Genomic DNA, 22,321 nt, shown 5'->3' with positions numbered 1-22,321 from the left:
GATGTGTCTGAGTTGTTGTGTTAGAGGAGGATAGATGTGTCTGAGCTGTTGTGTTAGAGGAGGATAGATGTGTCTGAGCTGTTGTGTTAGAGGTGGATAGATGTGTCTCTGAGCTGTTGTGTTAGAGGAGGATAGATGTGTCTGAGCTGTTGTGTTAGAGGAGGATAGATGTGTCTGAGCTGTTGTGTTAGAGGTGGATAGATGTGTCTGAGCTGTTGTGTTAGAGGAGGATAGATGTGTCTGAGCTGTTGTGTTAGAGGTGGATAGATGTGTCTCTGAGCTGTTGTGTTAGAGGAGGATAGATGTGTCTGAGCTGTTGTGTTAGAGGAGGATAAATGTGTCTGAGTTGTTTTGTTAGAGGAGGATAGATGTGTCTGAGTTGTTGTGTTAGAGGAGGATAGATGTGTCTGAGCTGTTGTGTTAGAGGTGGATAGATGTGTCTGAGTTGTTGTGTTAGAGGTGGATAGATGTGTCTGAGTTGTTGTGTTAGAGGTGGATAGATGTGTCTGAGCTGTTGTGTTAGAGGAGGATAGATGTGTCTGAGCTGTTGTGTTAGAGGAGGATAGATGTGTCTGAGCTGTTGTGTTAGAGGAGGATAGATGTGTCTGAGCTGTTGTGTTAGAGGAGGATAGATGTGTCTGAGCTGTTGTGTTAGAGGAGGATAGATGTGTCTCTGAGCTGTTGTGTTAGAGGAGGATAGATGTGTCTGAGTTGTTTTGTTAGAGGAGGATAGATGTGTCTGAGTTGTTGTGTTAGAGGAGGATAGATGTGTCTCTGAGCTGTTGTGTTAGAGGAGGATAGATGTGTTTCTGAGTTGTTGTGTTAGAGGAGGATAGATGTGTCTCTGAGCTGTTGTGTTAGAGGAGGATAGATGTGTCTGAGCTGTTGTGTTAGAGGAGGATAGATGTGTCTCTGAGCTGTTGTGTTAGAGGAGGATAGATGTGTCTCTGAGCTGTTGTGTTAGAGGAGGATAGATGTCTCTGAGTTGTTGTGTTAGAGGAGGATAGATGTGTTTCTGAGTTGTTGTGTTAGAGGAGGATAGATGTGTCTCTGAGCTGTTGTGTTAGAGGAGGATAGATGTGTCTGAGCTGTTGTGTTAGAGGAGGATAGATGTGTCTCTGAGCTGTTGTGTTAGAGGAGGATAGATGTGTCTGAGCTGTTGTGTTAGAGGTGGATAGATGTGTCTCTGAGCTGTTGTGTTAGAGGAGGATAGATGTGTCCGAGCTGTTGTGTTAGAGGAGGATAGATGTGTCCGAGTTGTTGTGTTAGAGGAGGATAGATGTGTCTGAGCTGTTTTGTTAGAGGTGGATAGATGTGTCTGAGCTGTTGTGTTAGAGGTGGATAGATGTGTCTGAGCTGTTGTGTTAGAGGAGGATAGATGTGTCTGAGCTGTTGTGTTAGAGGAGGATAGATGTGTCTGAGTTGTTGTGTTAGAGGAGGATAGATGTGTCTGAGCTGTTGTGTTAGAGGTGGATAGATGTGTCTCTGAGCTGTTGTGTTAGAGGAGGATAGATGTGTCTGAGCTGTTGTGTTAGAGGAGGATAGATGTGTCTGAGTTGTTGTGTTAGAGGAGGATAGATGTGTCTGAGCTGTTGTGTTAGAGGAGGATAGATGTGTCTGAGCTGTTGTGTTAGAGGAGGATAAATGTGTCTGAGTTGTTTTGTTAGAGGAGGATAGATGTGTCTGAGTTGTTGTGTTAGAGGAGGATAGATGTGTCTGAGCTGTTGTGTTAGAGGTGGATAGATGTGTCTGAGTTGTTGTGTTAGAGGTGGATAGATGTGTCTGAGTTGTTGTGTTAGAGGTGGATAGATGTGTCTGAGCTGTTGTGTTAGAGGAGGATAGATGTGTCTGAGCTGTTGTGTTAGAGGAGGATAGATGTGTCTGAGCTGTTGTGTTAGAGGAGGATAGATGTGTCTGAGCTGTTGTGTTAGAGGAGGATAGATGTGTCTGAGCTGTTGTGTTAGAGGAGGATAGATGTGTCTCTGAGCTGTTGTGTTAGAGGAGGATAGATGTGTCTGAGTTGTTTTGTTAGAGGAGGATAGATGTGTCTGAGTTGTTGTGTTAGAGGAGGATAGATGTGTCTCTGAGCTGTTGTGTTAGAGGAGGATAGATGTGTTTCTGAGTTGTTGTGTTAGAGGAGGATAGATGTTTCTGAGCTGTTGTGTTAGAGGAGGATAGATGTGTCTGAGTTGTTGTGTTAGAGGAGGATAGATGTGTTTCTGAGCTGTTGTGTTAGAGGAGGATAGATGTGTCTGAGCTGTTGTGTTAGAGGTGGATAGATGTGTCTCTGAGCTGTTGTGTTAGAGGAGGATAGATGTGTCTGAGCTGTTTTGTTAGAGGTGGATAGATGTGTCTCTGAGCTGTTGTGTTAGAGGAGGATAGATGTGTCTGAGCTGTTGTGTTAGAGGAGGATAGATGTGTCTGAGTTGTTGTGTTAGAGGAGGATAGATGTGTCTGAGTTGTTGTGTTAGAGGAGGATAGATGTGTCTGAGCTGTTGTGTTAGAGGTGGATAGATGTGTCTCTGAGCTGTTGTGTTAGAGGAGGATAGATGTGTCTGAGCTGTTGTGTTAGAGGAGGATAGATGTGTCTGAGTTGTTGTGTTAGAGGAGGATAGATGTGTCTGAGCTGTTGTGTTAGAGGAGGATAGATGTCTCTGAGCTGTTGTGTTAGAGGAGGATAGATGTGTTTCTGAGCTGTTGTGTTAGAGGAGGATAGATGTGTCTCTGAGCTGTTGTGTTAGAGGAGGATAGATGTGTCTGAGCTGTTGTGTTAGAGGATGATAGATGTGTTTCTGAGCTGTTGTGTTAGAGGAGGATAGATGTGTTTCTGAGTTGTTGTGTTAGAGGAGGATAGATGTGTCTCTGAGCTGTTGTGTTAGAGGAGGATAGATGTGTCTGAGTTGTTGTGTTAGAGGAGGATAGATGTGTCTGAGTTGTTGTGTTAGAGGAGGATAGATGTGTCTGAGTTGTTGTGTTAGAGGAGGATAGATGTGTCTGAGTTGTTGTGTTAGAGGAGGATAGATGTGTCTCTGAGCTGTTGTGTTAGAGGAGGATAGATGTGTCTCTGAGTTGTTGTGTTAGAGGAGGATAGATGTGTCTCTGAGTTGTTGTGTTAGAGGAGGATAGATGTGTCTCTGAGCTGTTGTGTTAGAGGTGGATAGATGTGTCTCTGAGCTGTTGTGTTAGAGGAGGATAGATGTGTCTCTGATTGGAGAGGAGCAGCAGAATATTCTCCTCACAGGGAAAGGAACATGTGTAAATACTGTCTCAACAGGTGTTCTGGTAAAATAGGGCAGCAAAAAACAACTACACTAATTCTTCAACTGAGCCACATAAAAAGCCAAAAGTATTTTGGAGATGAAAGAATAAATCCAAAACAGAGAAGTGGCCGGGCCGTGGTTTATCCCCTAGTAGAGGAGCAGTGAGGGGAATGAGCTGTCTTTTATCATAGAGACAACAACATCTTGAGCTGTTAATAGTGCCAGAGCCAGTCAAGTAAAGACAGACAGACACTCATTAAAAACAGACAGGAAGGATGCTTGCAGACAGACAACACTGCCACCGTACAACAGGTATGAGTCATTGTGTGTCTCTGTGTCTGTGTGTGTGTGTGTGTGTGTGTGTGTGTGTGTGTGTGTGTGTGTGTGTGTGTGTGTGTGTGTGTGTGTGTGTGTGTGTGTGTGAGTATTAGATTATGTGCACAGAGAGGGAAAGAGGTTCTGAAGTTTTAGCGCTGGTGGTTTATTGAGCTGCTGATGAAAGGAATGAGTCATACACAGGCAATATGAGGTGTACTGTGTGGCTCTGGGGCTTGACAGATGTTCTGGTGTAAACACTCCAGAATCTATCAACAGGCACAATCAAGACATCCAGTCTTTGTATTTATCACAGTCTATTCACACCGAATCCGTCTTATACTCAACTAATACCAAACTAAACTGCCATGATCCATTGAGGTGGATGTGAAAAGCAGACAGAGGCCAGCCATTGAGTGTACTGTACAGGCCATAGGGTGAGACTGACCTGTGCTGTGTGTTCTCAGTGGCGGTCACTGTGATAAAGGCAGGGGAGTCCTCCATGGCGTCAAAGTATTCTGTATCCTCATCTTCATCACTCGCCTCCCCTTTCTGCAGCCTCTCACTCCCTACTGAGAGAGAGAACACACACACACACACACAAACACACACACAGTAAAGCAATATGTAACACACACCCTGCTCTATACTGGTGCAGCAGTAGTCACATGATTTGTGGAGGGGAAAGGAAGGTTGGGTAGCTAATCAAATGCTCATGGAGATTAATAAAGAACATTAGTCTTTAATAGGTAACGTCCCTGTAGGCTAACTAAGAACTGAACTTGATTCCAGACAAGAAGGGAAGCAAAAACTCCAACTTCAATACAACCTCAGATTGACAAAATATAATATATCCATTCCTGTGTGATACACGGCTTACTCTTTTACGCTAGAATGGTTATCACAAAGGAAAGGTGAGGAGTGATTGTGTCCATTTGAATACTACTCTCATGAGAAATGTATCTTCCAGTCTAATTACAGAGACAATATAATTCAAAACCATCTGACATGGCATACAATTTCATATTTCCCCAAGATGGTCTATTTCTCTAAATGAACAGTCTTGTTAGTCTAAGAACTAAGGGGCAATACTAAGGGGCCGACTGTGTGCCTTACCCTTCTCTGTGGTGGGGGCGCTGGGCGTGTTGGCGGACAGTGTGGGGGCCTCTCTCCAGGCTCTCTCCAGACTGTTGTGCTGCTTGGCTAGCTGCTCTATGGTCTCCTCCAGGTGAATACGCTGCTCTCTCTCATACTGCAGCGCCCGCTGCCATCTCCTGCTGTGGGTCTCCGCTAGGTCCAGGAAGTCCCGACACGCCTAATCATCACAAACACAACATAGCACACAGACACACATCAAACACTGGATGTCAGACAGAAGAGGAGTAGAGAGACGCATGTAATCATGAAAGAGTCAAATATGCACACAAGGATATTTATCTTGTGGATTTGTAGATGTTTAGGGCTACCAGGTCCTTTCTTGACTGGTGGAAGGAAATCAGTTTTCCAATTAAGCTGATGTTTGTTTTATCATAAAATGTGTCCTAAACATGACTCCTGTCAGTATTTAGACCACTGTTAGCACGATCATCAACATCTTGAGAATGACTTATATCTCTTCGCCTCTCTCATAAGTGTCAGCTACTGTGTGCATATTAAATCATGTCTTAGGGGCAGGCTCTGAGTTTCCACACTATAGCATCAGAGAGGGAATGTTTATCCACAGGCAAAACCCTTGGATAAAAGAAAGTGAACTCAGGGCAAGTCATAAAAGGTCTTCTGAGTTACGACTGTGGTCCTGGCATTGTTGGCGAAACAGGGATCTTACTATAGATCAAAACATACAAGTAGAATGTGTCAGCATTTTCCCCAACTACATCATGTCTGACCACAGAATGTTTTGGGAGGTCAATGGGACACACACTGTGGTAAGAAAACCCGTGGAGAAAGCAGAAACCCGTCAGTCCTGCAGGCTACCACTCTTTCCCCAAGTAAGTATCAGGGTGAATGGTCAAACAACTAGCCTAAACAGTATACCCTGACAAACCTGTCTATACTGTATATCCATCCATGGACTTCCTTGTCCTCAAATCTACACAACCACTGAGAGCTCTGATCCTATGAGCACATTGTTATGCAGTCATTGCAGCATCCTGTTCAGCATTCACCCACTAAAAACATCTTTGGTCCCGGTGCCACAGGCCATTGGATAGCTGAAACCACTTGGCCATCGTTCTGGCTGTGGTGTGTAGCTGAGGGCCACGCGTGTCACAGAGCACAGATAATCTGTGTCCTCTCAGATCAGTGGGCTGCACAGATAGGACATATCGGCCTCAGACAGAGGGAACAGGGGCATGACAGGGTTCTATATATCCCCCCCACTGAGCCTGTAGCTCAAAATAATAGAATATTTCACACCAACCCACCACCATTTAGAATAGAGATGTAGAACTAGGAGACCATTAACCTTCATGGTGCTTTGGTAAAAATATATCTGAATATACAGGGTGTTTAATTTGAAATGCTGCATTGTGCACGCAACCAATCAACATGTTACGAGTTTAGATCTAAACAGTATAGCCTATCACATGAATGAATCAGAGAGCTGCATGTTAGCCTAACTGACAAGCAACGAGCCCGAGTCCCACGTCCTGTCCACGGGGTGTTCTTGTACATCAAGCTGCCTCATGCCATAGAAATAGGTCTCCTGCTTTGCGGGCTGTTCTGGTTCGGACTAGGCTACTTACTTGCAGATGACCTGACACCAAAACCAGAAGTGTAAACTCAAAGTGTTTCAGTGATTTTACAATTCACAGCCAAATGACAAGCAGGGTTAGCCTATTGTAACTAAATAACAGCCTCTTACCTTCAGTAGTCAAGTATGAAGTGACCTGTTTTTACTATTCAGAGTGAAAGTGAATCATGTGACAGAGCTACTTACTTCCTTCTGCTCTTCAGGCACCTATGAAACTAAATATCAACTTCAACCCAACTTTGCTTCCACATTTTTTCTGCTGAATCTATTTTTTAAACAGACTGCTGCATATAACTGCCGGTTGGGGAATATCATGTCTGAACTCAGTGAATAGAATAATGATGAAAATCAGTGCTGAATTTGATGTCCTGGTTCACTTTACAGAATGAGCATGATTGGGTGAGTGTCACTTTCCTTCGAGGTTTCATATGGCTAGATAACATTAAATGGAAAGGGGAACCCATTGCAAACTTGTGCAAACGGACGCACGCAAGCACTCAAACACACACTTGTGCCACCTCACCGACACAACAGTCACACCAATGCACAGGCCTCCCCACTGGCACACAACACGTGAGGAGTTACATCACTCCTAAATGAACCAGTGTCCAAAGCTGCTCTTCAGGGTCAGACCAACATCGCTCAACCACCTCCAACCCCCAAGTTAGTAAAGAAAAAGGGCAGTGTCGGTGACATATGGTCCCGTATAGCTCAGTTGGTGGAGCATGGCACTTGCAATGCCAGGGTTGTGGGTTCGATACCCATGGGGGACCAGTACGAGAAAAAGTGAAAATGTATGCACTCACTACTGTAAGTTGCTCTGGATAAGAGCGTCTGCTAAATGATGTAAGTGTAAATATCAACCTGCATCACAAGCCAAATGCTAATGCAAACAAAAAGGGTACAACAACTGTAGCTATGACCAAATAGCTAGGCTCTCTACTCCCCCTTCCTTTGCATAAAACCAACCTGAAGCAGCACTTTCCCCACACCGTCTCCAGTTTAACCAGATCTAACAGTGAGAGATAGGAAATCCTACAGGGCATGTTTTATTGCCTGTCCAGTAAGTTTCGGCTCCCACTCCAATTAATTAAAACAGTAATTAACTGTGTGCAGAAAAAAAAAAGCGCATCCTTTAGAGGGAAGACTACAAAATCCGTGATAAAAGTGCAGACTTCACACAGATTTAGCACACTCTAAATGGAGCTGAACTCCTGTGGATTACTTGGTTGATTCTCATTCAACTGAGCAAACACACCCACACCATCATTACTCACAGTATCAGTTCAAGCTTCAAGCCAGTTCAAGCCAGGTTTAAAATGTCAAAAGTACATGTGCCCTGGCTACACTATCCCACCTGCCAGTGACCAATGTTATGGGAACATTCCCCATGTATCAGACACCCATCACCACAGAAATAGCAGTCTGTGGCCCAGAAAAAACAAGGCTATTTATTGTCAAACACATCAAAGCCAGGCAGAGGAGTAGAAGAGACACACAAACCTTTTCTGATTGTCTGTGTAGCGTCTGGCCCCTGTAGGAGCATGTCTGTCTTGTGGAGGTAGAGGGGGCTCTGGGATTCCTCTCTGGGATCAGGTCTCTGGGCTGGGAGGGTCCAGGGAGGTTTGGGGTTGGGGCAAGACTATTCCTGTCCTCCCCAACCAGCCCTGATCCGGTATCACTCCTTCAGTACCGACCTCTCCTCTCCTCTGCCCTCTAGTCCACTATAATACCACTTGGCCAATGGAAATGACTCTCTGTGGTCACGGTGACAATAGCAACAGAACAGCTAGTTCCGATGCTAACAACACCCCTGCACATATCTAACATACTGTAACTGGATGGGTGGCATACTGTAAACAACACGTCAGTGCTAGAAAGAGGTACCACCTGAGAAGTGTTTCCCTTTCTCGTCACATTTGCAAGAGCATTTAAGAATCTTAAGTAGACCACTTCAATATACACAATGCTGACCTGTGTCCTTCCTGTCACATCTATCATACCATAGCACTGAGAATGCTAGTCACCCTTCACACAGTAGGCCTAACCATTGCCATGTAAAGGCTTCTACACATCTACCCAACTACGGCCAACCCAACTGTCTATGGACGGTTGTGGAAAGAATTTGCCCCGGTGTGTAGCGTCAGTTGGTTGCCGCTGGACATAGTCGCTCGTAGTTGGTCCTTATTCAACATGTAGAGGTTGGTCTGAGTTGGGAATAAACGACCTAACGTATCATCCATAGTTGGTTAGCTTTAGTTGGATAGATGTGTTGAACCCTTAAGTCTCACTACTCACATTGATCATAGCATTCGAGGTGATGCGGAAGAGGGTGGCTCGCTCGTTGACGCCCTTGACCTTCTCTCCTCCCTCCACGGGGACTCTCAGCGCCTCGAGTTCACTCAGAGAGCGCTGCAGGGCCGCCCCATGCTTGGCGATTAGGTCGTTACACGTGCCGAGGTCATCAAGCTTGCTGATCAGGGTCTTCAGAGTGCCCTGAATCCCCTCACTGCGGTCCGACTGGGTCGTGGGCTCCTCGTCCCCTGAGTCATCTACAGAGGAGAGGTCAGAGGTCAGATAAGAAGAGACTGGAATACAGGAGGGAAATTGGGGATACAGGGTCCTCACCAGAGAGACAGACAACAAACAAACTGACCAACATGAGCAAGACATGATCCCCCTGAATGCCATTTGGAATCAATTCATCTAAAATGTAAAATCCATATTCTAAGCCCAATACCCAGGGGCTGCATGAACTCATGACTCCATCTCCCTTTATTGATCTCTCTAAGACATGTCATTTGTCATGGATGACATACTACAGACACATACAATGGAGGACAGTGCAGTGGGCTCAGCAGCAGCAGAGTCTGTGTTAAATTCATCCAGACAGGCAGCCAACGGATGCCCCTCAATATATGATTGGAGATCTTAAATGAGACAAATCTATGGTCGACTGATTGCTCTGCTTGGTTACAGATTCATCACATTCCAAAAGAGGTACACAAACGTATGCGCACATGCACTCGGACAGAACGGATAGAAGGACAGGTTTGCATCAAAAATACGCAGGATTATTTATGACTTAACCACGAAGAGATTCAGATATACTATAAAAATGAAATTTAATAGTAATAACTTCCACTGATAAAATGTGTGTTAATTGCTATGATCTTTGGCTGGATTTTACAGCTGGTTTCCAGTTTCACTTCCACTTACTAACACAAAGGCACACATGCAGACACGCAGACTGAGACAAACACACAATCAGACCGAGACGCACACATCTCTCTCTTAATGGCCCCAATCCAGAGACAGACAATGGTGAAACCATCGGAAGCAGAACAAATGCATTTAAGCCGAGTCAGGGTATTTACATGAGGCAGTCTTCCATTCCCTCCGTGGGCCTCTGCTCTGCTGCAGTGGTGACTTCTGTCGTAGTGAAGTGTGGCGACAGTGGAGAGGTTACTCAGGGCCACTCTGAACATATGAGAACAGTGTGTCAGCGCCTGTCCGAACATTATACACACTCTCACTGGGGACAGAAATACCCACCAGGTCATGCACAGAACCTGATATAGCCCACCCAGGCGTTATTGGAAATCCTCTGGGATCGGATGGATTTAACAGTCAGTGCAATGACCCTGGTGGTGGCCACCATCATGAAGGGTAAGATATAAAGTAAAGCAACCTTAGGGCAACAAAATATGACTTGATCAGAGAGAGGCTGGTTAGCCTATCTGTTCCAGAGAAACCACATCAAGACCATGCGTTTCCACCCTTTAAATGTCAGGGTAGAACAGATGATTTATTGAGGCAAATCAGAGGTGGCCTAGAGGTTAGAGCGTTGGCCAGTTTTCGAGAGGTCGCTGGTTTGAATCCCCAAGGTGAGAATTATTTTGATGTGCCCTTGAGCAAGGCACTTAACAATTCAAATGTTTATTCTCCACAGTTTTTTTAAGCCAAGGTGCACAAAGTGACAGTGTGTTTGTTGTCTGCATGCCAGCAGATTTTACCATTATGGAAATTGGTTTGAAGATGGTATGTACTATATTAAGCATAACATAACAAGTTGGACAATAGTAACAGAGAAATCATATTTACGGTATTATGTGTTGGTAATGTGTGCATTATAGCAGTGGCAGTGGGTTCATGCACATTTGTGTGTTTTGAATTACAAGCTACAGTACTGTATGTATAGGAACTAAAATGAACCTTTTCACAGCAGACATGTGACTTATTGGAGTAAGTTAAAACCTGAGGTAAGGTATCATCACCCTCAACACTAGAGCCCTTGTTCCACTGCCTGGACTTTGGAGCCTTGGAAACCAGCCTCTACAGCTCTGGCAGGTTATTGAGTAGACAGGAGGGTCTTTCACATTTCTGAAAGGAGCGGCGATTCTCTCAACATGAGGAGCGAGGGGTTGTTGATTTAGCCTAGAATCCATCCAGAAGTATCAGGAAACATACCATCACCCCAGGTTCCAGGAAGACATGGAAGAATGATGTTAAATTGACAGTTACATTCAGATCATTTCTGAAGGTATTTCAGCTTTTCTTCAACCATCCTTATCCTCTCTTAGCTTCCTGTCCCTACTACTTGTTTTCTTTCTTGTGGTCTCACTCTCCCTTCTTAACAAACTATTCCAGAATCTACATACTTTTTGGTCTGTCAGTCCTCTTCTGTTCTTCCTCTCTTAGTCTTCTCCTCCTGATCTTTATCTCTGTTATATCAGGGAGTAATCATGCACAGCCTAGCCCTAGAATGTCCAAAGCATGTCACTTGGTGTGAAAGTGTCCATTTAGCTTGCAGAGGAAGATGTCACATAGGCAATTACACTTCCACACTCCCACTAGCAACATGGCAGCTCATTCTGACCTCACAGAGGAAGTGACCAAACCTACTGATAAACACATTTACAACATGTACGCCGGAGACGCCAAAAACCAGCAACCCTCACATGCACACGTTACTGACAACAAAGCCTGGAAGGCGCTGTTACCCCGTTTCCACTTCTACATAGAGACAGGCAGCAGCACCATAAGCAGTGAGAACCAGGCAGTAAGTGTATTAAAGCGACTCAGTTTCAGTCACAGGCCAGTGGGCTGTATGTCTGCTGACAGTCTGGAGCCTTGGCAATTACCACAATCTGATCTGGCAGAATGACATGCTACCAACAGACAGTCTCCTCAAATAATAACAAGAAATGCCAACCACAACAAAAGGCAATCATGACAAACCAAGACCAACATATGACTAGTCACAAAATCGACAACAAAAATAACTCTGCTCCTAACTGTTTGGTAGTGTTAAAGAGACTGAACAATGACAACCCGTCTCTCTTCGTGCTGATCAATCTGCTCCTAACTGTTTGGTAGTGTTAAAGAGACTGAACAATGACAACCCGTCTCTCTTCGTGCTGATCAATCTGCTCCTAACTGTTTGGTAGTGTTAAAGAGACTGAACAATGACAACCCGTCTCTCTTCGTGCTGATCAATCTGCTCCTAACTGTTTGGTAGTGTTAAAGAGACTGAACAATGACAACCCGTCTCTCTTCGTGCTGATCAATCTGCTCCTAACTGTTTGGTAGTGTTAAAGAGACTGAACAATGACAACCCGTCTCTCTTCGTGCTGATCAATTGTCCTCCAGTAATCCCTAAAGATGGGAAGACAAACCCTCCTATTTGTAAGAGGAGACGTCCAGGGAGAGGGATGAGAGAAAAGAGAGGAGGCAGGGTGAGGAAACACAAGACAGGAAAAGAAAGACGAAGGCTCTCACCATGTCTGCACCCTTGGACTGCCATCTTCACCCAGTGGGCGGTGACCAGTGAGCAGGCAGAACCAGTTTAGACACACAGCGACTGACTGTGCAGACCAGGTGATGTAATGCGTGAGCTTGCTGAATGGCCACGCTGTGTGCAGAAGCACAGAGAGACAAAACTGTCCAGCCAGAGGAAAAGACAAAACCAGGCAGAGCTAGACAGTCCAGCCCAGCACCAACAGTGACAAAGACTGGAACCCAGAATAACCCTCCCCATGACAATCTCCCAGACCTGGAATTGAATTAGCCTACAGTTAGAGTAGTTAGGCTCAGTTAGGGCAGGAGGCACCACGGAGACGGAAGGGGAATAATAGGTCTGTGTTTGGTGAAGCATGACTATGGAGAGACTCACTACCTACTATAGGATAGCCTATATAATACTATAGGATACAGCAGGGTAGAGCGGGGAAAAGAGTGAGGTAGAGAACCATGATGGATGTCCTATGCTCCCAAGAGGGCAAAGAGGCGAAGGCCTAAGTCAAGTAAGTCAGGTTTGAGCAGAGACATCTTGTGGAGGGGAAAGTTGGCAGAGCAGAGACATCCCCCCAGGTAGGATGAAGGGGATTAATATAGCCCCTAGAACCCAACACCGAAGAAACACTCCAACATCAACACCATCCCATCCTCCTCTCTTTATGGGGAAGCAGGGTATGCCTTGGCACTGGCCATGGTTGGGGAATGGCATGGCATGGCAGCCACGACAGCAATGTCTGCGGTCCTGATCCACAATGTTAAGTGCCTTCGGAAAGTATTCAGACCCCTCGACTTTTTCCACATTTTGTTACGTTACAGCCTTATTCTAAAATGGATTAAATACAAAAAAATTCCTTAGCAACTCTACACACAACACCCCATAAAGACAAAGTGAAAACAGGTTTAGACATTTTTGCAAATGTATTACAAATAAAAAACAGAAATACCTTATTTACATAAGTATTCAGCCCCTTTGCTTTGAGACCCGAAATTGAGCTCAGGGGCATCCTGTTTCCATTGATCATCCTTGATATGTTTCTACAACTTGATTGGAGTCCACCTGTGGTAAATTAAATTGATTGGATATGATTTGGAAAGGCACACACCTGTCTATATAAGCTCCCACAGTTGACAGTGCACAGTGGCCTTCATCATTCTTAAATGGAAGATATTTGGAACCACCAAGACTCTTCCTAGAGCTGGCCGCCAGGCCAAACTGAGCAATCGGAGGAGAAGGGCCTTGGTCACGGTGGTGACAAAGAACCTGATGATCACTCTGACAGAGCTATAGAGTTCCTCTGTGGAGATGGAAGACACTTTCAGAAGGACAACCATCTTTGCAGCACTCCAACAATCAGGCCTTTATGGTAGAGTGGCCAGACGGAAGCCACTCTTCAGTAAAAGGCACATGACAGCCCCCTTGGAGTTTGCCAAAAGGCATCTAAAGACTCTCAGACCATGAGAAACAAAATTCTCTGATCTGATGAAACCAAGATTGAACTCTTTGGTCTGAATGCCAATCGTCACGTCTGGATTAAAACCTGGCACCGTCCCTACCGTGAAGCATGGTGGCAGCATCATGCTGTGGGGATGTTTTTTCAGCCCCAGGGACTGGGAGGCTAGTTAGGATCGAGGCAAATATGAACAGAGCAAAGTACAGAGAGATCCTTGATGAAAACCTGCTCCAGAGCACTCAGGACCTCAGACTGGGGGAGAAGGTTCACCTTCCGACAGGACAACAACCCTAAGCACACAGCCAAGACAGTGCAGGAGTAGCTTCGGGACAAGTCTCTGAATGTCCTTGAGAGATTCAGCTAGAGCCCGGACTTGAACATCTCTGGAGAGACCTGAAAATAGCTGTGCAACAACGCTCCCCCCATCCAACCTGACAGAGCTTGAGAGGATCTGCAAAGAAGAATAGGAGAAACTCCCAAAATACAGGTGTGCCAGGCTTGTAGCGTCATACCCAAGAATACTCGATGCTGTAATCGCTGCCAAAGATGTTTCAACAAAGTACTGAGTAAAGGGTCTGAATACTTATGTAAATGTGATATTTCCGTTTTTTGTATTTTTACAAACTAGCAAAAAAAAAAAAAATCCGTTTTTTGCTTTGTCATTATGGGGTATTGTGCGTAGATTGATGAGGAAAAAACAATTTAATCAATTTTAGAATAAAGCTGTAACGTAACAAAATGTGGAAAAAGTCAAGGGGTCTGAATACTTTCCGAAGGCACTGTATAAACAGGCTGAAATTACTGCGACACAAGCAGGATAAAGTCAGGATGTCCCAAAGCCCCCCTGGACTGAGAGGCCTGAGTGGGGCTGTAGGGAAGGAATACATAGACCATCAGGAACAGGATATGGCCAGGGTATGGTCTTAAATCATTTATGAGCAAACAATAAATGTATTAAATCTTAACTGTCCTTGTTGCTATATAGAGAGGATAATTTTAGGTCTAGAGCAATTATTGCTTTGGCGTGATTGTTAGTAGGTCACTGATAACCCTCTATTATTGTCTACCACTCACTAACGGAGGTGTTGGAAAAGCGGGGCTATACGTTTGGGACAAATGGTTTGGGGCATGTAGGTTAGGAACTCTTGAATGTAACAGAAGTTAGGAGCAGGTAAAGTAAAGGAACACTGCATCGAAGACTTGCTATCATTATTCACCCTCATTCTGCCAAGGAGTTCACCAGCCAAGTAATGGAACTTAAAAATAAACTGTCACATGCACCAAGAACTAGGCCTATTTGTTTAGTGGAGGATCTGCTTACAGCAGGGTGTCTGCATTACTAATTGCCATTCCGGAACCTCTGGCATGCAATCTGAATCCTGGCATCTCATAATACCAGTCAAACCACCTTAACATAATTTCCACACTCACCTCACAGCTACTAGGAGAGGCTATACCTGCTGGGAACAGAAACAATGGTTTCATGGGATACAATCCCAGAGGGGTATTACTGGTAGCCTATTACTTGCTTAATGAGAGCTTTCACACTAGGATGTAGAACTAAGGCTGGAATGTTTCTAGCGATTTCAAAAAAGTGAACTCGTTTTGGTAGTGAGCCAGCGATGAAGGAAAGAGGAAGGAAAGAATCGTTGCCCAGTAAGAATCTCAGCATCATAAAGTAATTATCATGACTTATCATCTATCAAAAATGTAGGCCTGCAGAGGAATTGGTATTGAATATCAAACAAAGGGAAAGGCATTTTAAAAAGGAAGCCAGAACAACTTAAACCGCATTAGATTACAGAATATGAGTGGTTGATCAGCGAACCCATCTAAAATACAAGACACATGGCATGGCTAGCAGCTCCAGGGTACACACAGCGTTGTAATGAGTAGGTAATGCTTGAGTATGTGTGTTGGGGTCAGAAAGGGCTTTCTTCTGGCAACCCTTCCAAAGAGCCTGTAGTTGTGTAGGTAGCGTCTAATGGTGCTTTTTGAAACCTGGTGACCCCAAGACGCCACCAAGGCCTGCAATTCTTTCACACTGATTCTTGGGGATTTTGCTGCTTCTCTCACCATCCTCCTCCCTATCCTGGGGGCAAAACGAATTTGCATCCTCTAACCATGAGGTTTTCAACTGTTCCATATCTTTTTAATTTTTTTACAATTGCCCTGACAGTGCTCAGTGGTATATTCAATCGTTTGTGGATCTTCTTGTAGCCATTACCAGATGTATGAAGGTCTACGACCATCTGGCTCTTTTGAACTGCCAGTTCTTTTGTTTTCTTCATGGTGTTGGATGACAAAGGGATATTGCATGCGTGTTACCTCATTTTTATATCCTAGTGAAATCGGAAGTGATGTAATGGCTCAATATAGTACCTTAAACTTAAATAAGTTGAATTTAATTCCTGGTTTAATTTTGGTAGATGTTATTTACAATAATCTTTAAGGGTGCCATTAACTGTGAAACCTTAATTTGGAGGACATTGATTTTTAATTAAATCAACAAATGATTTTGCTGGGTTCCACTGAAACATTAATAAAGTACTGTATTTCTCACATGTTGGTATTTTGAGTTTCTCTCTATAATTATATTGTTTATTTTTTTAAAGTAGTGTTTGTGCATTGCCAGTCAGGGGTGCCAGTCATTTTGGAGCCCACTGTATCTGACTAGGTTGCCCCAACCTAGTCAGCCTTCCCTGGTCTGTCCATCTCTGGTCTGACAGAGAGAGAGTGAGATAGGGAGAGAGAGACCGATGGCTGTGTAATTGGCAGAGTGATGAGGTACTATCACACTGACAGGTAATAATGATATGATAATTATTAACAGATCATCATGATAAAAATAATGTATTCGGTGCATAAATCAGATAAAAGCTAATGATACACTTCCAAATAACATTTGAAGCGACCCTAATTGCTATTCAATGCAGTGTTTTTTTAGAGAACCCATTACAATGATCCCACTTCAGAAATCCTATCAGAGCCCAGCTCCACTCAGCTGCATGTATACCAAGTAGAGACTCAAGCTGAAGGGTACTTTACCTCATCCAGCTAACATCCCAAACCACACCTGAGGTTACAGGAGGCAGTGGATGGAGAAATGGTGCCTTGGTAGGTAATACGTACTCAAGTAATCTGGAGAGTAGGTTATATTTAGTGCCGACTAGTACCTGTGTAAGTCAGATTCATCACACCACTGGCAGAAAGGAGAAGAGAGAGACAGGAAGCTGAGAGAAACCCTACCTCTTCAAAGAGCATCTCAAATAAGACATCTCAGTCAACTTTGTTATTGAGGAAAAATTGACTTACTACAATTGTGATATGTGATCGTCACCTTGCCATCTTAAGTTAAATAAATGCACTACAAACAAAAAACATGTAATATTGTTCTTTAGTCGTAGTGTTCTTAGTTGAAATGTTTGTTGCTGTTCCTGTCCATTAGTGTTGTGTATTTTGTCGTGTTATATGTTTAGTGTGGGCACCAGGAAGAATAGCTGCTGCTTCAACAGCTAACTAGAAACGAGCGTCTGTCAAATGACTCAAATGTAAAACGTAAAATGAGAGAGGGAGTGAGATTGAAAGAGAATAGAGGGATGGGATAGAGAGACAGAGCGTCAGAGTGAGTGAATAGATAGATGATAGTGGAGAGAGGATGGATGAAAGGAGTGTGCGAGCGGTGCGTTCTGGGCCTGGGGAGGGACGAGAGTGTAATCCTGAGCAGTAATTGCTAACTGTCTGCTGGGCACCCCTGAGATGCATCGAGTGAAGACAAATGGAGGAGACGGCAGGTTAAACCCAGTAACACAGCGCCCAAATTAGGAACTGTGCAGAGCAACCCATCACCCTCTGCAGTACACTTCTAGTAGAATATTGAGCACGATATGAGAACAAACCCAGGGTTTGGTGAGCAAGGGGCCGAGTAACTCACATCTTACAATAGAAGATCAGCAAAAATATTAAAAATAAAACACTGAAATAAATCTAGATGAACGTTTATTAGACAGAGGGGTGATATTCTATTTCCTGTCTGGCATAGTGTGGTAGGCTTTACGAGTTTGTGGATCGATCCACAGCACATTCCGATTGTGTCCCAAATGGCACCCTATTCCCTATATAGTGCACTACTTTTGACCAGAGCACTATAAAGGGTATAGGGTGCCATTTGGGACACAGCCTCAGAGAGCCTCTGAGGGGAAACTGCCCTGTGCTCTGCCTCCCACGCTCTGGAGGCATGGACATTAATTAGTGTTCCTCCTCCAAATGCAAATTCAGCACCTCAGTGGCACCTGGTCGTCCTCGTGAGAGCGCATGCTGGGAAGGGAATGCGTGGGAGGACTGGACTGGCGACTGGGGACCCACAGTGGTGCTGTAGGGTTCTGCTGCTGCATGATGACAGGGCCAATGACAGAGAGCCATTCAAGAGGCCAGAAGGGAAATGCATGCAGACTGTAGCTGACTGTCAGTTACACTGCATTGTAGGGCACACACATTAAAAAATATGACAGTTTACTATAGAATACTACAGTACTTACTATATAATTCTGTAGTAAACTGTAGAATACTGTACTACTCGATCATGTGTAGTACCTTTAGAATTATGTTGTATACTGTAGAATACTATGGTAAATACTACAGCAGGGGTAGGCAACCCTGGTCCTGGAGTGCCGCAGGCACTTCATGTGTTTGATTTAACCGACCTGAAAGACCAGTGTGTGTTGAATTTATGCAATCACTAAACTGATCAATTAGCTCAGTAGGTCGGGTGTGGTGACTAGTCGGAACAAAATTCTACAGTACCCGGCGTTCAAGGAACAGGGTTGCCTAACCCTGTACTAAAGTATTATCCACAAAAAAACGCTATAATAAATACTACAGAAATATGTGCAAAAACACTAGTCTGCAAAAATACTACATCATTTTAACTATTATTTTAATTTGCATATACCCTGCTCATTCCCCTCCCCCATAAGTGTGAAACCTGCATACCAAGTATAGACCATATTGTGTTCCATACAGGTTATAGAAAAGAGCAGAAGCACTGAACTCTCCATTCAGACTCCTGTCCTACAGTACCTACCTACCTACCTACGTACGTACGTACGGGTTATGGAAAATCTTTAAGTATTTCTCCAGTAGGTCATGATACCCTGATGAAGACAGCTTGGCTGTCAAAACGTTGGATATTCAATTTTTGCATCTGAGCTCCTAGAGTGTGCGGCTCGCCCTTATTGTCAAGTTTTCTACTCCGCACCTCGCCTTAATAGATGTGCGTTTCTTTTTCTTCGAAATACCATTTATACCATAAACCGGTTATTTCATGTAATTAGTGGAAATTGTTAAAAGTAGTCTTTGTGCATAGAGTTGTTAACTTTGCAATCATTGGTTTTTATTTGGCATACATTTAAAGTGAAAAATCGTCTCAGCATCACTCTGTTACCGTGGAATTGCCCTGTACTGACTTATACATTGTTACTGGTTAGGGTTTTATCTGAGTGTGTAGTAGCCTCAATTGCTATCCATCCGAGTTTCTGAATATTCATCTTACTGACCCATGATCATTCTGTGGATTAGCTTGAGTTGATAAGTGATAGTGTGCAGCAAAACACCAACTAATTGTACATTCTGATATCTACACAGCCACACACACTGGGACCATGGGAGAGAGAATATTCCTGCCGGCATATTATACACAGAGGCATGAAAGTGGAAGATAGCCCTCTTCTCCTATTGGTTATGGAAACTGTCTGACACTGGGTAATGTGTGTGTGTGTGAGCATCTCTCTCTAACCCACCAGAGGCAGTTTAATTCAGGACCAGACATAGGGAGGTGGGCATCAAAACACACACACCTGCTCAGACTAGTCGGCTCAGACAGGTACTCTGATTTGTCTAAATCAAAATGTTCTGAACAGACAGACAGACAGACAGACAGACAGACAGAACGTCGACTGAAGGTGGCGCCTCTCCTCGTTCGGGCGGCGCTCGTCGTCGCCGGCCTTCTAGCTGCCACCGATCCTCTTTTAATTTTCTTTTGGTGAGGTCTGGTTTTATGTGTGCACCTGTATTGTGTTAGATCGTTAGTGGGGGGGTTATTTAGTCTCTCTGTTTAGGTTTGGGGATTGTGCGGGATTGTTTTTGTCTGGTTTGGTTAGGTTGGGGTTTAGGCATTCCCTCTGCATCGTGTGTGTTAAGGCATACAAGTTTTTCTGGGCTGCGCACCTACTCTGTTTTCAGGCTCTTACTGTTATTGTATTTTCACCCTGCCTTACATGTTCTTGGCAGTTTTGGACGGTTGCCTATTAAAACATGTGTTCACGGACCTTGGTCTCCTGCACCTGACTTCACCCCTCCTGCTGCTTTGAGTTCCTGACAGAATCCCGCACCACTAAAATGGAGTCAGCAGGAGCTGAAGCGCCAAACCCATCCATGGAGGAACGGGTTGCCCAACATTCCACTATCCTCCATCGCCTGGGCACCGCCATGGACCAGGTGTTGGCGCATCTGGAGAGCTGGGAGATAAGCGCTCCCTCCCCCACACCTGCGGCTGCTCAACGGCCTGCGCCCCTACCAGCGCCGACAGCATCCAGCCCCAGTGGGGTTAAACTTGCGCCCCCGAGGGAGTACGATGGGACGGCCGCTGGGTGTAAGGGGTTCCTACTCCAGCTGGAGTTGTACCTAGCGACCGTTCGCCCCCCCCCCTCCCTCGGGAGAGGAGAGCGTCAGCGTCCTCGTCTCGTGTCTCACGGGTAGAGCCCTGGAATGAGCCAACGCCGTTTGGGACAGTCCGGACTCGGCCAGGGACCACTACCCGGAGTTCACCCGCCGCTTCCGTGCAGTATTCGATCATCCACCGGAGGGTAAAGCAGAGGGTGAGCGATTGTTCCACCTGAGACAGGAGACGAGGAGCGTGCAGGACTTTGCGTTGGAGTTCCGGACCCTGGCCGCTGGAGCGGGGTGGAATGAGAGGGCCCTGATTGATCACTACCGCTGTAGTCTGAGGGAGAACATCCGCCGGGAGCTAGCATGTTGGAATACCACCATCACCCTGGACCAGCTCATTGATCTGTCCATCAGACTGGACAACCTGCTGGCCACCCGCGGGCGTCCGAACCGGGCCCTGTTCATTCCACCTCCCAGCCCTCCTGCTCCAACGCCCATAGAGATAGGGGGGGCTGCAGCCAGGAAGACTGGAGGGAGAGCCTTCTCCTGCACCCATTGTGGTCGCAGAGGGCACACTGCTGACCTATGCTGGAGAAGCTCGTCCGGGAGTCCAGAGGGCAGGCAGAGCACTCCTTCGACATCTCAGGTGAGTCAGCACCAGCCTCACCCAGAGCCCCCTGTCAGCCATTTGCATGCGTTAGTTTCCTTTCCTGAGTTTTCCCCTCACTCCCAGCTTAAGGCGCTAGCCGATTCTGGTGCGGTGGGGAGTTTTATGGACCGTGGGGTCGCCACTAAGTTAGGGATTCCCCTGGATCAGTTGGACCAACCCTTCCCCGTGCACGCCTTAGACAGTCAACCACTTGGGTCAGGGCTGGTAAGGGAGGTCGCTGTGCCACTGGTCATGAGAATGTGGGGGGGGGGGGGGTCATGAGGAGTGTATTAGTCTCTTCCTCATTGATTCCCCGGCATTTCCAGTGGTACTCGGGATCCCCTGGCTGGCCAATCACAATCCTAAGATTTTGTGGAGACAGAGGGCTCTTAAGGGGTGGTCGAAGGAGTGTTCGGGCAGATGTATATGGGTTTCCATCGGTGTGACTACGGTGGAGAGTCCAGACCAAGTCTCTACCGTGCACATTCCCTCAGAATATGCCGATTTGGCTATCGCAAGGCGACTCATTTACCACCTCATCGACGAGGAGATTGTGCAATAAACCTCCAGGTTGACGCTGCACTTCCCAGGAGTCACGTGTATCCCCTGTCTCAGGAGCAGACAGTGGCTATGGAAACATACGTCACTGAGTCCTTGAGGCAGGGATGCAGTTGGCCATCCAAATCACCTGTCTCCTCGAGCTTCTTTTTTGTGAAGAAGGAGGGTTTGCGTCCGTGCATTGACTATAGAGGTCTAAATTCCATCACGGTGGGCTTCAGTTACTCGCTACCTCTCATCGCCACGGCGGTGGAGTCATTTCACGAGGCACGCTTCTTCACAAAACTGGATCTCAGGAGCGAGTACAATTTCATGCGTATCCAAGAAGGGGACGAGTGGAAAACGGCATGTAGTACCACATCTGGCCATATGAGTACCTCGTCATGCCGTATGGGTTGAAGAATGCTCCAGCCGTCTTCCAATCCTTTGTGGACGAGATTCTCCGGGACCTGCTCGGTCAGGGTGTGGTGGTGTACATCGATGACATTCTGATCTACTCCGCCACATGCACCGCGCATGTGTCTCTAGTGCGCAAAGTGCTTGGGCGACTGTTGGAGCATGACCTGTACGTCAAGGCTGAGAAATGTGAGTTCTCCAAACAAGCCGTCTCTTTTCTGGGGTATCGCATTTCCACATCCGGGGTGGTGATGGAATGTGAGCGCATTTCGGCCGTGCGTAATTGGCCGACTCCCACCACGGTGAAGGAGGTGCAGCGGTTCTTGGGGTTTGCCAATTACTACCGGAGGTTTAGCCGGGGCTTTGGGCAGGTGGCGGCTCCCATTACCTCACTGATGAAGGGGGGGCCGGTGCGGTTGCGGTGGTCGGCGGAGGCGGACAGGGCTTTTAGTCGGCTGAAGGCTCTGTTTACCGA

The 22,321-nt window shown here is 45.7% G+C and overlaps 1 protein-coding gene across 2 annotated transcripts in view; it reads right to left on the bottom strand.

Moving 5' to 3' along the window:
• Window positions 1–22,321, bottom strand: part of LOC106585250 (oxysterol-binding protein 2) — a 160,406-nt gene that overhangs the window by 88,811 nt on the left and 49,274 nt on the right. For both annotated transcript variants that reach the window (XM_045706695.2, XM_045706696.2), the window contains 3 exons: window positions 8,626–8,879; window positions 4,692–4,890; window positions 4,024–4,147 (listed from right to left, as the gene is read on the bottom strand). In XM_045706695.2, the coding sequence (XP_045562651.2) occupies window positions 4,024–4,147; window positions 4,692–4,890; window positions 8,626–8,879 (577 nt within the window). The remainder of the gene's footprint in view (window positions 1–4,023; window positions 4,148–4,691; window positions 4,891–8,625; window positions 8,880–22,321) is intronic.

This window comes from Salmo salar, chromosome 24 (genome assembly GCF_965601325.2).
Source record: "Salmo salar chromosome 24, fSalSal1, whole genome shotgun sequence".
Taxonomy (NCBI): Eukaryota; Metazoa; Chordata; class Actinopteri; order Salmoniformes; family Salmonidae; genus Salmo; species Salmo salar.
This window is presented reverse-complemented; position numbering and strand designations above follow the sequence as displayed.